The sequence below is a fragment of the Simochromis diagramma genome, unplaced genomic scaffold (assembly GCF_900408965.1).
Source record: "Simochromis diagramma unplaced genomic scaffold, fSimDia1.1 OVJJ01000734.1, whole genome shotgun sequence".
Taxonomy (NCBI): domain Eukaryota; kingdom Metazoa; phylum Chordata; class Actinopteri; order Cichliformes; family Cichlidae; genus Simochromis; species Simochromis diagramma.
In genome coordinates, this window is record NW_024387513.1 from 419,650 (window position 1) to 430,594 (window position 10,945).

At 42.0% G+C, this 10,945-nt stretch overlaps 1 protein-coding gene and 1 long non-coding RNA gene across 2 annotated transcripts; one reads left to right on the top strand and one right to left on the bottom strand.

The window, feature by feature from the left end:
• Positions 1-387: 387 nt before the first annotated feature.
• Positions 388-8,890, top strand: LOC120725821 (acidic leucine-rich nuclear phosphoprotein 32 family member B-like). Its single transcript, XM_040018869.1, has 7 exons — positions 388-862; positions 4,864-5,013; positions 5,452-5,574; positions 6,000-6,186; positions 6,264-6,358; positions 7,573-7,639; positions 7,801-8,890. Exons 1-7 carry the CDS (start codon positions 809-811, stop codon positions 7,878-7,880), a joined length of 756 nt encoding a protein of 251 aa, XP_039874803.1. The 5' UTR covers positions 388-808; the 3' UTR covers positions 7,881-8,890.
• LOC120725822 lies at positions 635-1,709 on the bottom strand. Its single transcript, XR_005694222.1, has 2 exons — positions 1,625-1,709; positions 635-956 (listed from the first exon to the last, which is right to left on the bottom strand). It is a non-coding gene; the product is annotated as an uncharacterized LOC120725822 (long non-coding RNA).
• Positions 8,891-10,945: the final 2,055 nt, after the last annotated feature.

Consider the following 10,945-nt stretch of genomic DNA (forward strand, 5'->3'; position numbering starts at 1 on the left):
AGTTAAGTTACTGCACGTGGTCGACTTTTTATATCTGTGTAATGATTCCAAATGACAGTATAGTGGCGCTGTAGAGTATTGTTCCCCTACTGCTGCCGTTTCCCTCCATTTACAAATCAATATCTGATATGTTCAAAACCACCTCAGAAACTCGAAATTTACATACTCAAGCTGAAAAAACTCAAACTGTCTATATCACAGGAAAATTGGTGAATTTATAAAGCATCTAGTAAGGTTTAAGGAATCCAGCAGTCTTGAATCAGTTTTATTATCACTGTTTAAAAATACTGTCCGCAATTAAATGTTTTGGCCTATTTGTATTAATTTTTAGTCATTTTCTGTGCGAAGGCTAAATATCTGATTTATAACTCAGGCATTCAATGCACCATACGGCCTGACCCACTTTTCCACATGCGCCACTGGAGCGTTCCGAGCATGCGTCAAGCTAAAGCGAGTACACTAGAACCTAAAGGAGGTTTCGTGTGTTCCAGCTAAAATGAGATGAAACGTAGAACTCTCACACGCGCTGGATAATCTCAAGACGAAATAAGTGCATATACGTGGATGAATTATAGAGTGCATGGCCTGAATGTAAAGTGTGCGAACCTCTGGGCGGAATAAGCAATGTTTCTACTTCCGCTATACCCACATAACCACAACTTTATTTTGAAAGCCGTTCCCGGAAATGACGAGTATCTATTGTGGCTAGCTTCACTCCGGTTCCGCGTGTTGATGCTGAAGAGAGGACGAGAGAGAAAACAAGCTTTCCATAACGTAAAGAACCAAAGCCAGGAAAAACCGGAGGAAAATGGACATGAAGAAGAGGGTCTCCTTAGAGTTGAGGCACCGGTCGCCCTCGGAGGTGAGTCTCTCGGGTTGTGTGCTTCTTTATTGGAATTGATCTGCTGTAGACCGGCAGGAGGAGGGGTGGCGAGCACATGGCAGCGTGTCTGCAGCTTGAGGGGGAAAAAGTGATTTTAAAAAAAAGCATATCTAAAAAAGGCAAAAGTTTAGATCTAAGCTAACACAAAGTCTGCGAAATTCTTGAATTAGCTGCTTTCCTTCAACTAAGTAGCTGTTATCGCCGCTCGCAAACAGCGCAGTCACGCAGTTGTTTACCACGTTGTTTTCATTTTATGCCCACGCATTTCTCGTTTTATTCATATTACTGATGCTCTTGAAAGTTATTAAAATTTAAATGAAAATCCCCACGCATGAAAATTAACTTAAAACCGCCTGCTTATCGGGAAATAAAAATATAATCGACGTCTTTTCGGGCCTGGCTAATTCTAGAATTTCATTTATTTCGAAGTCGATAGATGGCATTTTAATTCTAAAAACCCCCATTGCGTATTAACATTTTATTTACTTGTTAATATTTTGTTAAAAATATTTTTCTGCAACTCACCGAGTCACTTTTTAAAAATAACTGTTTACGAAAACGCGTTTCCAGAGATTAGTCGGATCCAGCGAGCGTAAACGCGCTAAGGGCGCGTAGCCAGCGGCGTGCTAGCGCTACTTTTATAAAGTGGCTGAATCGTTGTGGCCCGAATTTACGACACTCGTTTACTCATATCATTTCTCATAGAACCACCGTAATGAGAGACATTTTCCGCCGCAGTACCTTATCATTTTAGGTCGATAAGTGAGGGCTCCGCGGAGCGGAGGGGCTGGTAATAACACGCAGCTAGCAACAGAGCTAACTAGCAGCGTCACGTGTTGCTACGAGTTTACAAACAGAGCCTCGGTCGGGCCCCGTTCCAACATGAAACCGCACAGGCGTCCTCTGTAGGATCCTAGTTTGTTTTTCTTTTGGAAACAACTGAAAATGACGAGATTTACAACAAATAAACTGATATACACCTAAAGTGTTTTGGTGGTTTTTGAAAATAACATATTGTATGTAATGCTGTTGTATTTCAAACATTACAGAATGTTTAAATACTGAGGGCAATGTATGTACAGGTAATCTCTGAGCTCAATGCTCAGGTATTAGGCAGTGTCTCTCTCTCTCTCTTATTTTTTTCTCTCCTTTTGGCTGTCCCCAATCTCCCTACTGTGGCCATTTCAGAAGTTTTTGAACCAATAAAAATCATGGAAAGCTACTCTTGGAGTTGGTGTAATGTTTAATTGGGCTAATGTGGTTGGAGTGATAGGTTCAAGAGTGAAAGGGAATGTTTACTAGATTGTCGTGAGAACTGCTGCAATGTATGGTTTAAAGATGGTGGCACGGTCAAAAAGACAGTAGGCAGAGCTGAAGATGTTAAGGTTTCTATTTTGAGTGAGCAGGTTAGGACAAAATTAGAAATGAGAAAACAAGAGGGACAGTTCGGTTTGCGCGGTTTGGAAGACAAAGTTGGAAAGCCAGTTGGAGGCTGAGATGGTTTGGTCATGTGAGGAGGAGCAATGGTGGATATACTGGACAAAGGGTGATAAACATGGAGCTGGCAGGCAGGAGGAAAGGAGGAAGACCACAGAGGAGGATGCAAAGTATAGGGTGATCAGTTATCAAGTTATTCCAGATTTCCAGCTGAAGCAAAATTCAGGTATGAGGTGGACACTTTAAGGTTTTGCTGTAGTGCCCACTAAAGGCAGCACTCAGAGAAAGGAAAAAAAAATGTTGAAGTTTTGTCCACATTATTCAAATGAGTGAAAATTATTAACTGATGATGCTTTTTGTACATTTTAAATCTGGCTGAAAATAAATGTCACTACTACGACCGGAATACTAGCACATTAATTAATTAAGCCATTGCATATTTTTAATACAGACCACTATTTAATAGTAAAAAGCTGCCGTATGTTATTGCCCTCTGGTGGTGACTAAAAATACTGCATCTTATAGACCGGAACTTCATCCATCTTTTATGGTGTCTGTGGGTATGCAGTGTTTTTCGAACTCTGTTTTAGGTACATATAGACTGAAAAACTGATTGAATGAATCATCAGTTTGAGGTGAAGGGACGTCTTTTTTTTTTTTTTTTTTTTTTGCTTGTTTTCCACATGACCCCAAGTACTGCAAGCCAGTAAATGGGTAACTTGTGTCAGCTTAACATTCTGCAAAAGTCCTCCTGTTTATACGTAGGGGATGATTGGGTTTTATTACAAGGGAGGCGCTGTGATCATACAATGAAACACTGACATGTTTCAACGAAAATGCCGTGGAAACTCCCGTGTTCTCGCGCTGCTTCTGTGGGTAACCACGCTTTCTATTTGAAGTCACCTTACCCGTTAGGCAGTGCTCAGTACAAGGAAAATGAATTAGTCACATTGACCTCGCTATTTAATCAAACCATCAAGTGAGTCATTTGAGGTTACAGATTTGTTTCATGTCACCAGCTGACAACGAGATTACAGCGGCAGCTCCACTGATTTAGCAGATTCTTCATCCACATGTAAACGCAGAAGTGGAGTTTCTGAAGAACTTAAACTTGGAAGAGTTTCGGTGATCTAAAAAGTTGTTTACATGTGAACGAAGGATCAAAACACACAGGGGAAAAAAACAAAACATAAACTAGGGCTGGGCAATATGGCCTAAAATCCATATCAAGATATAATTTAAAGCAGCGGTCCCCAACCCCCGGGCCTCGGACCGGTCCGTGAGTCGTTTGGTACCAGGCCGCAAGAGTTGAGGCTCGGTGTGAAATGTATGGTTTTTATCGGTTTTCAGCGTTATTTTGTTATCGTTTTTATCGTTAACTCTGTTTTCCTGGGTCTTTTCACGTGTGTTATGAATAAATCTTCTTTTTTTCGGTACGGTACTAGTTTTATTTTGTTGTATTTATCCGCGACACCTTAAAGGCCGGTCCGTGAAAATATTGTCGGGCATAAACCGGTCCGTGGCGCAAAAAAGGTTGGAGACGGCTGATTTAAAGCATGTGCGGTAACGATATATATCGCAATACGTTCTTTTCTTCTGTATAACGTATTTTACACACTATAAGGCACGCTTAAAATCCTTTCATTTTCTCAAAAATCAACAGTGTGGATTGTGTATGAATTCTGGTTGTGCTCACTGACCTCGAACCGATTTTATGTGGTACATGGCACTCAGAAATCTGTCAAAAATGTTTTAGTACGGCTTTGGTAAGCTACGAAGCTGCACCGCTTGATGGATTGTTAGAGCATTACGGCTGCTGTAGTCAGGAGCCTCGCGGCTGTGATGGAATACAGCATTAATGAATAGATGGTAGGGAAGTGGAGGAAGCACAGTTTTTGCCCATATTCCAAAAGTGCTTCGTCTCTTTGATTTTACTGTCGCCCGCCATAATTTGCAGATGATGTTGTTTGCAGCCACTGCCATGCTTTCGACCAAAACAGGCGCAGCTTGATGACACCATCAACATGCACGGTAGAGCAGAATAGTCAAAATCTCTAACGCTGGCCAAATTTATATAGTTTCTACCGTATACTGTTTATACCGCCCACCCCTAACATAAACCCTATGAATACCTGCGTATGTGTGGAAGCACAACTGCAGATTATTATAAGGAAGTTTTTATTTTTGCATAAACAAAGTAAGCAGAGAGGAAAAGCTCAACTAGATTAAACATACAAGAGCACACAGTGTATTCAAAAAAAACGTTGATGTTTTATTATGTTTTTATTACAACATGCTGTTACTGTATCAACCATCACGCAAAAATTGAAAATGATATGTTGAAATCTGGAGGCTAAACGTGAAACATTCAGGGTTAAAAGTGGCGAAGAGTCACAGAGTCAAACTGTAACCAGTTTAATGTGTCACTCTTCTCACATGCTGCTTAAAATAGAAATAGTGTTTACAGTTATCCACTCTTTCACCCGGTTGGCGACTTTGAGCCATGCTGGATTAACGGCGCGCTGTCCCTTCTCTCCCCTCAGGTCCAGGAGCTGGTCCTGGATAACTGTCGCTCGAGCGAAGGAAAGATCGAGGGAATCACAGAAGAGTTCTCGAATCTGGAACTGCTCAGCCTCATCAACGTCGGCCTGACCAGCGTCGCAGACATCCCAAAGCTGGCCAAACTCAAAAAGGTGAGAGGGCCTGCAGAGCGTCAGGAAACCAGATGTTCATGTAAATGTTTGAAGAAGGTGCAGATGTTCAGCTTTGCAGAGCTTTCAGTTCCTTTTCCAGCACGTTTTCTCTTTGTAGTTTCTGAAAGGTGATTCAAATTTGATTGTTTGGTTTGTTATTGGTGAATTTCTCAGTTACGTAGCCTGTGGACAGCTGCCTCTGGTATACTTTGCTTGCTTTTTGGTGCAGCAGAGGGTTGAGAAGCTTTGTGTTTGGCTTCAACTGTCACACAGTTTGATGGCTTTTTGTGTCTTTCTTTTTGTCCTGTCAGCGCTCTAAAAGTAAAAGACACTAATGATGTAATAATATAAAGCTGCGATATCACCAGGTTTTTAAAAATATATATATATATTTCTGTTTGATTTTTTGATTCACAGCTTTTCTTTGTGTCTCTGCAGTTGGAGCTCAGTGACAACAGGATATCAGGTGGTCTGGAGGTCCTGGCAGAGCGGCTGGTGAACCTAACGCACCTTAACCTCAGTGGGAACAAGTTCAAAGACATCAGCACCCTGGAGCCGCTGGTGGGTGGAGTCTACATCGTTATTTAAAAAAGAAGTGACAGATCACTGCTGTGTGCTTTTGTATGTGAATAGGTTGTAACCATCAGTAAATCATATAACAGCATGAAACACAAACACATTTATATATGTATATATAAACAAACAGTTTCTATAGTAACAGCCAACATGGACGACAGTCAGCAGCTCTGTTATCCTTATACTGACATGTAGGTATACAATATATGTGCTGGTCTCAGGTGTCCATAATGCAATTTCAGCTTGTAGTGACATAATAGTGCACGAGCTGTGGGTCGTCAGTATTATGTCCAAAGCAAACTTGCACACAGTGTGCTGTAGCCAAACGAGGGCAGCACTTTGTACTTCTTCATTAGTTCTTTGAAAATGTTTTCAGAAAACTGATCGGATGTCCGTCTTTGTCCCTCCAGAAAAAGCTGCCCCAGCTGAAGAGTCTCGACCTGTTTAACTGCGAGGTGACAAACCTGGCCGACTACAGGGAGTCCATCTTCAAGCTGCTCCCCCAGCTCACCTACCTGGACGGCTACGACATCGACGACTGCGAGGCCTCCGACTCCGAGGGCGAGGGAGACGGCGTCGACGATGAGGACGAAGAAGGTGAAGGTTTGATTTCTAGAAAACTGAGAGAAAATTAAAGCGACAGTAATATTAAGATAGTTCTTTTTATTTTGCAGAGGGCGAGTCAGAGGACTTTGAGGAAGAGGAAGAGGAGGATGAAGAAGACGTAGTGGCTGAGGAGGACGACGAAGACGACGACAGCGGTGATGAGGTGAGTTTGGAGTTAAATCAGTAACATTTACATAGAAATGCTGAAGAACGATGAAAGGAGGGAAAATGAGATGCAAAGTGTCTTCTGTTTATCTGTGACGTATTTGCTCGTCTGTCCTCCACATGCTGTCTAAAACCACTTTCATCACAGCATCACAGTCAAATGCCCTCTGTCCTGTGAATTTGGTGCATTAAGACTACAATAAGATGGAGTCAGTCTGCAATTTAATGAGGTTAAGTTGGCGTTTACATGTTACAGTTCGTGATGAATCTCTGAAAAGTCCAGGCAGAACCTCAGAAATGTAACCAGAATGCAACCAGTTAAGTGCCATACTGCACAGAGACGTGTTGCATTCAGGGACACAAGAGTTGCTCAGTATTTGCAGCATGTTGGGAATCTGTCTGCATATATAAATAATTAATTGTAAACTCCTCGACAAAGTGACTGCAGGCACACTGGGATTGGTTGGAGGCAGGTTGGCTCCCACCAGGAGACCCGTGCAGTTAAACACCCATATGGATAATTTATAATACAACAGCTCTGTTTGTTTATAGGTACACACATGTGCTTTCATGTAGTCCTCCAAAACCCGACAGGTGTCTGTAGGTTAAACACAGATTGCTTGGAAAGGAACAGGGAAGCTTGTGGTGCGCTTGATGAGTCAGGAGAGGGTCTCCTTAATTCTTGTTCACGAAAATTAAAAATCGTCATGTTTGATAACAAGAAAGGAAACTGGCTACACTTAAAAACAATACGGCGAGAAAACACGTACACAAAGTCTGGCGAAAAGCTGTATGCCAAGCACAGTTTGCTATAACAACCCCACACACTATAGGTGGTTCCAGTAAAAGCAACGAAAGGCAGGATTTGTTTGGTTCTTAGCCAAGTAAAACCATTCAGGCGTCACTAGTAAAACATCATCATGCTTTTCTCATGTTCATGAGTAGAGGCTGGTCAGTGTTCTGCGCATGGCTGAGTCGGTCAAAAACACACAGCTTTTGCAGTACAGTTTAAATGTTCACAGTTTACGTTCAGTAAACAGTAGTAAAACTTTGATTGTTAGCTTGTGGTACATTAGTCTGCTCTGACTTTCCGAGCGGGGTAATCCGAGTTGAGGGAGCGTTCCACAACACATTTCCAACTGGGAACTCGGACTTTCCGACTGATTCGGAAGAGGCACTGTGAGTTTGCATCAGCAGTCTTTGTCCCTGCAGGATGGAGAGGTGAACGGAGATGTGGACAGCGAGGAAGAAGACGATGATGAAGATGAGGAGGAGGATGGTGAGTAAACCTGTATTTTTCCTCACTATTACTTCTCTTTGTTTTGAGGAACACTCGAACACTCATTTATATCTGATGGTGTCTGTTGAGTTGGTTCAGTCAGGTGTAGCCAAGTAGTAACTAATCAGCCAAATAAAAGACTCCCATTGTTCTTCCTGCAGATGAGGACTCGTCTCCAGCCAAAGGAGAAAAGAGGAAGAGGGACCCCGAGGACGAGGATGATGATGACGATGATGAATGAGGGCCTGCAGAGACCCCTCCCTGACCCCCGCAAACCCTGCTGACCTCTTATCCACTCAGTCTAAATGTCTCATCCCTGCTGCCAATTCTTCCCCCTCTGCCTCCTCCCACTTTCACTCTGGGCCACGTCCCATTTCTGACTCTGGTCTCCTCGCTTGTCGCCTGCCAAATTGACATCCGTTATTGTCTAAAACGCCTCATTAATTATTTGTTTTGCTGTTTTTTTTGTTTTGTTTTGTTTTTTTTTTAAATACTTTCATTTCCACAAGTTGAGCCAAATTTTTTTTCCCATTGTCATCAACAACTTACAGCCTCCATTTAGTCCTCTGTTGTTTTTGCCGCAGTGTTATTCTTTTGGTTTAATGGCAGCACGTTTATTTTTTGTGAACTCAGGAAAGAAGAAAACACTTTAACAGAAAAGTATCTGTTTTCTCGTCCCACCATCAACTGTATAAAAGAGTTTGTTTAGCTATTAAAATAAGAAGCTGCAGAGAGATTCTCACATTTTTAGAAGCTGGAACCAGAGGATGTTTCGCCTTCTTTGGAAACCTGCAAATCTTCCATCAGAATATACAGCTAGACAGTTTTTTATTTGTTTATTTGTTTGTTTCATCACAGTTTACATTTAAAATGGGGGGGGAAACAACCTAAACTTGTGCTAACAGGAAAGAAACCATCTGAACTCTAAATTCCAACTCTTGTTTGTGGGCAGTAAATGCATCACCAGTCTGGAAAAGCTCAAAAAAACAAAACGTTGCAGACTTTACGTCAGTTTTCCTCTTCCTCCTGAGAATAAATGTCTCTCCTTAACTTTTTTTCCATTGCATGTGGGCGTGGTTTATTTTATTTTTTTACAAGACAATAAAAACATGAGGAGTTAATAAATGAATTAATGAAATTTGAACCCAACTCCATTTCCTTATTCTTTCCCTGATGTCATCGGTCTGTGATGTAGCTCGTCGCTCTGATGACATCATTGTGTTAAAGCCAATCTTAAAAAAACAAAAAAAAGCTACCCACCCTCCTCCTCCCTCTTCCTGTTGCCAAGGCCAAACCTGCTCAGGGCAAACCGTGTTGTCTTTTTTTGCCAACAGAGCTTTTTAAAAGAAATATTTTTCAGAGGAATTTGTTTTTGTTTAATTTTTGTATGGTTGTCTGGGGAAACGCTCTGCCTCTTTCCTCCCCCCTCTCCCTCTTTCTGCCTCCTTTAGTTTCTGTCTCCTCAGTAGAGAGCTCCAGATGTTCCTTCAAGCTTACACTGACTAGTCGAGGTTGTTTTCTTTTTGTTTTGGTTTTTTTGTGTTTTACTTTCTGTAAGTTAAATGAAAGCAAACAAAAAATACATACAAAAAGGACTTTGTAAATAAAATCTTAACATTTTGCTCCTGGCTCTCTTGTGTCCTCGTCTCCCCCCCCCGTCTCGTTTAGTCTTTTAAAGCCAGCGCTGCTCACAGTCAGTAGCGGTTTTTGACATGCGTGACATGGGCAGTTGCCCAGGGCGGCATCACGGGCATCGGCAAAAAAAGTTGCTCGTTCTCATGCTGCCCCGACATCATGAGCGCATATTGGGAATGGCATTGGCACTGCTCTATTTTCTATCGGCCACTTGCTGGAAGGGCGCCCTCCGTATGCGAGGTGCACCTGCTGCTTGGGGCACAGGGAGGAGAGGGCGGGGCAGCGGGTTATTCACTGGCTGGTTGGAGCAGCATCTAATAACCAACCCGCACTAATATATACAGATCATTCAATTATACATATCAAGGATTAACAGAGGTTAGGTGCTTTTTGGGAATCTCAGTCTCACTGAACGTGCTCCTGTGACTAGCCAGCATGTCATGGAGTGGGTGGGAGGTATTATCCATAATTGTCCTTATCTTGGACAACATCTGCCTCTCAGACACCACCCTAATGGAGTCCAGCTCCATCCCCACAACATTACTGGCCTTGTGGATCAGTTTAGTCTGTTGGCATCTGTGACCCTCAACCTGCTGCCCCAGCATGCAACAGTATAGAGGATAGCACTGACCACAACAGGGATACAACAAGATAACATTAATTAGTACGGATAGTGAAAACTTCTGTTTATGTTTGTTAGCCACTTGGCTATGATAGTAAACAGTAGACACTGATGTAGCTTACTGAATTTTTTTGGCCAATTTTTAGCACAATTGCAGTTGTGCGGACATATACACAGTGGACCAAATGGTTCTGTGACAAGAACCCCACAGGCTGAAATGCAGAGCAAAACCATAACAGAGCCGCCCCATGTTCTTCTATAGATCAGATTCATGACTCCATCAGATCTGTTTTCACTGATTGTTCAGTCCAGTTCTGATTTTTGTCCCTCAGCCTTTTCTCATCTTTGACATTCTGTGTCAGGTCTGTGCTGGATTTTAAAATATTTATTTCTGCAAGCTGATGTGACATCACAGATCAATCAACTTTAAATATGAAACACAATTAAGTCAGAAAACTGCAGTTCCTCTAATGGCCACTGGAGTGATTCACTCATCGCAAACTTTAAAGCAGAAACAAGAACATTTACAGCCTGGTGCAAAACACATTTTTGGTCTTCATAACTAAATTTCCGGCACACGGGAGCTGTGTGTGTGCTGATCTGGAACATAATATTACATAATGTAATTACCTGACTAATGATATGGCTCTATGTGTGTTGCAGACCACCCAAAACGAATAGTGCTTCAGTTTTGTTGAGGGAAACACTCATATTTTATTGGTCTTACATTCATTTTAATGAAACACCAGGACTGAGGCTTCAAAGAGTCCAGAAACCCTGGGTGACTACATCAAACATTTTCATGCAGTTCAGTTCCAAACTTCATTCAACATTTTTTGCACACTCACACTGTGTTTTTCATGAGTTTTGCGATTTATGCATTTTAGCTCTTTTGGCCTACCAAAACAGCAAGGCCATGTATCTTACCCTTGAAGTTAGTTTGCAAACTGCTAACAAGAAGATCTGCTGTGTCCTTCTGCCCCTTCCATTGTTTCCAACCTGCTTGCACCAGTTAAAGTCACTAGAGCAGGTGGTGTGTGTCTTCTGCC

Excerpts from the sequence above, each read along its gene's own strand:
- LOC120725821 (XM_040018869.1), top strand. The coding sequence starts at position 809 with ATGGACATGAAGAAGAGGGTCTCCTTAGAGTTGAGGCACCGGTCGCCC. Across the intron at positions 5,575-5,999 it reads TCAGCACCCTGGAGCCGCTG|AAAAAGCTGCCCCAGCTGAA; the intron begins GTGGGTGGAGTC and ends TTGTCCCTCCAG. Across the intron at positions 7,640-7,800 it reads TGAAGATGAGGAGGAGGATG|ATGAGGACTCGTCTCCAGCC; the intron begins GTGAGTAAACCT and ends TTCTTCCTGCAG.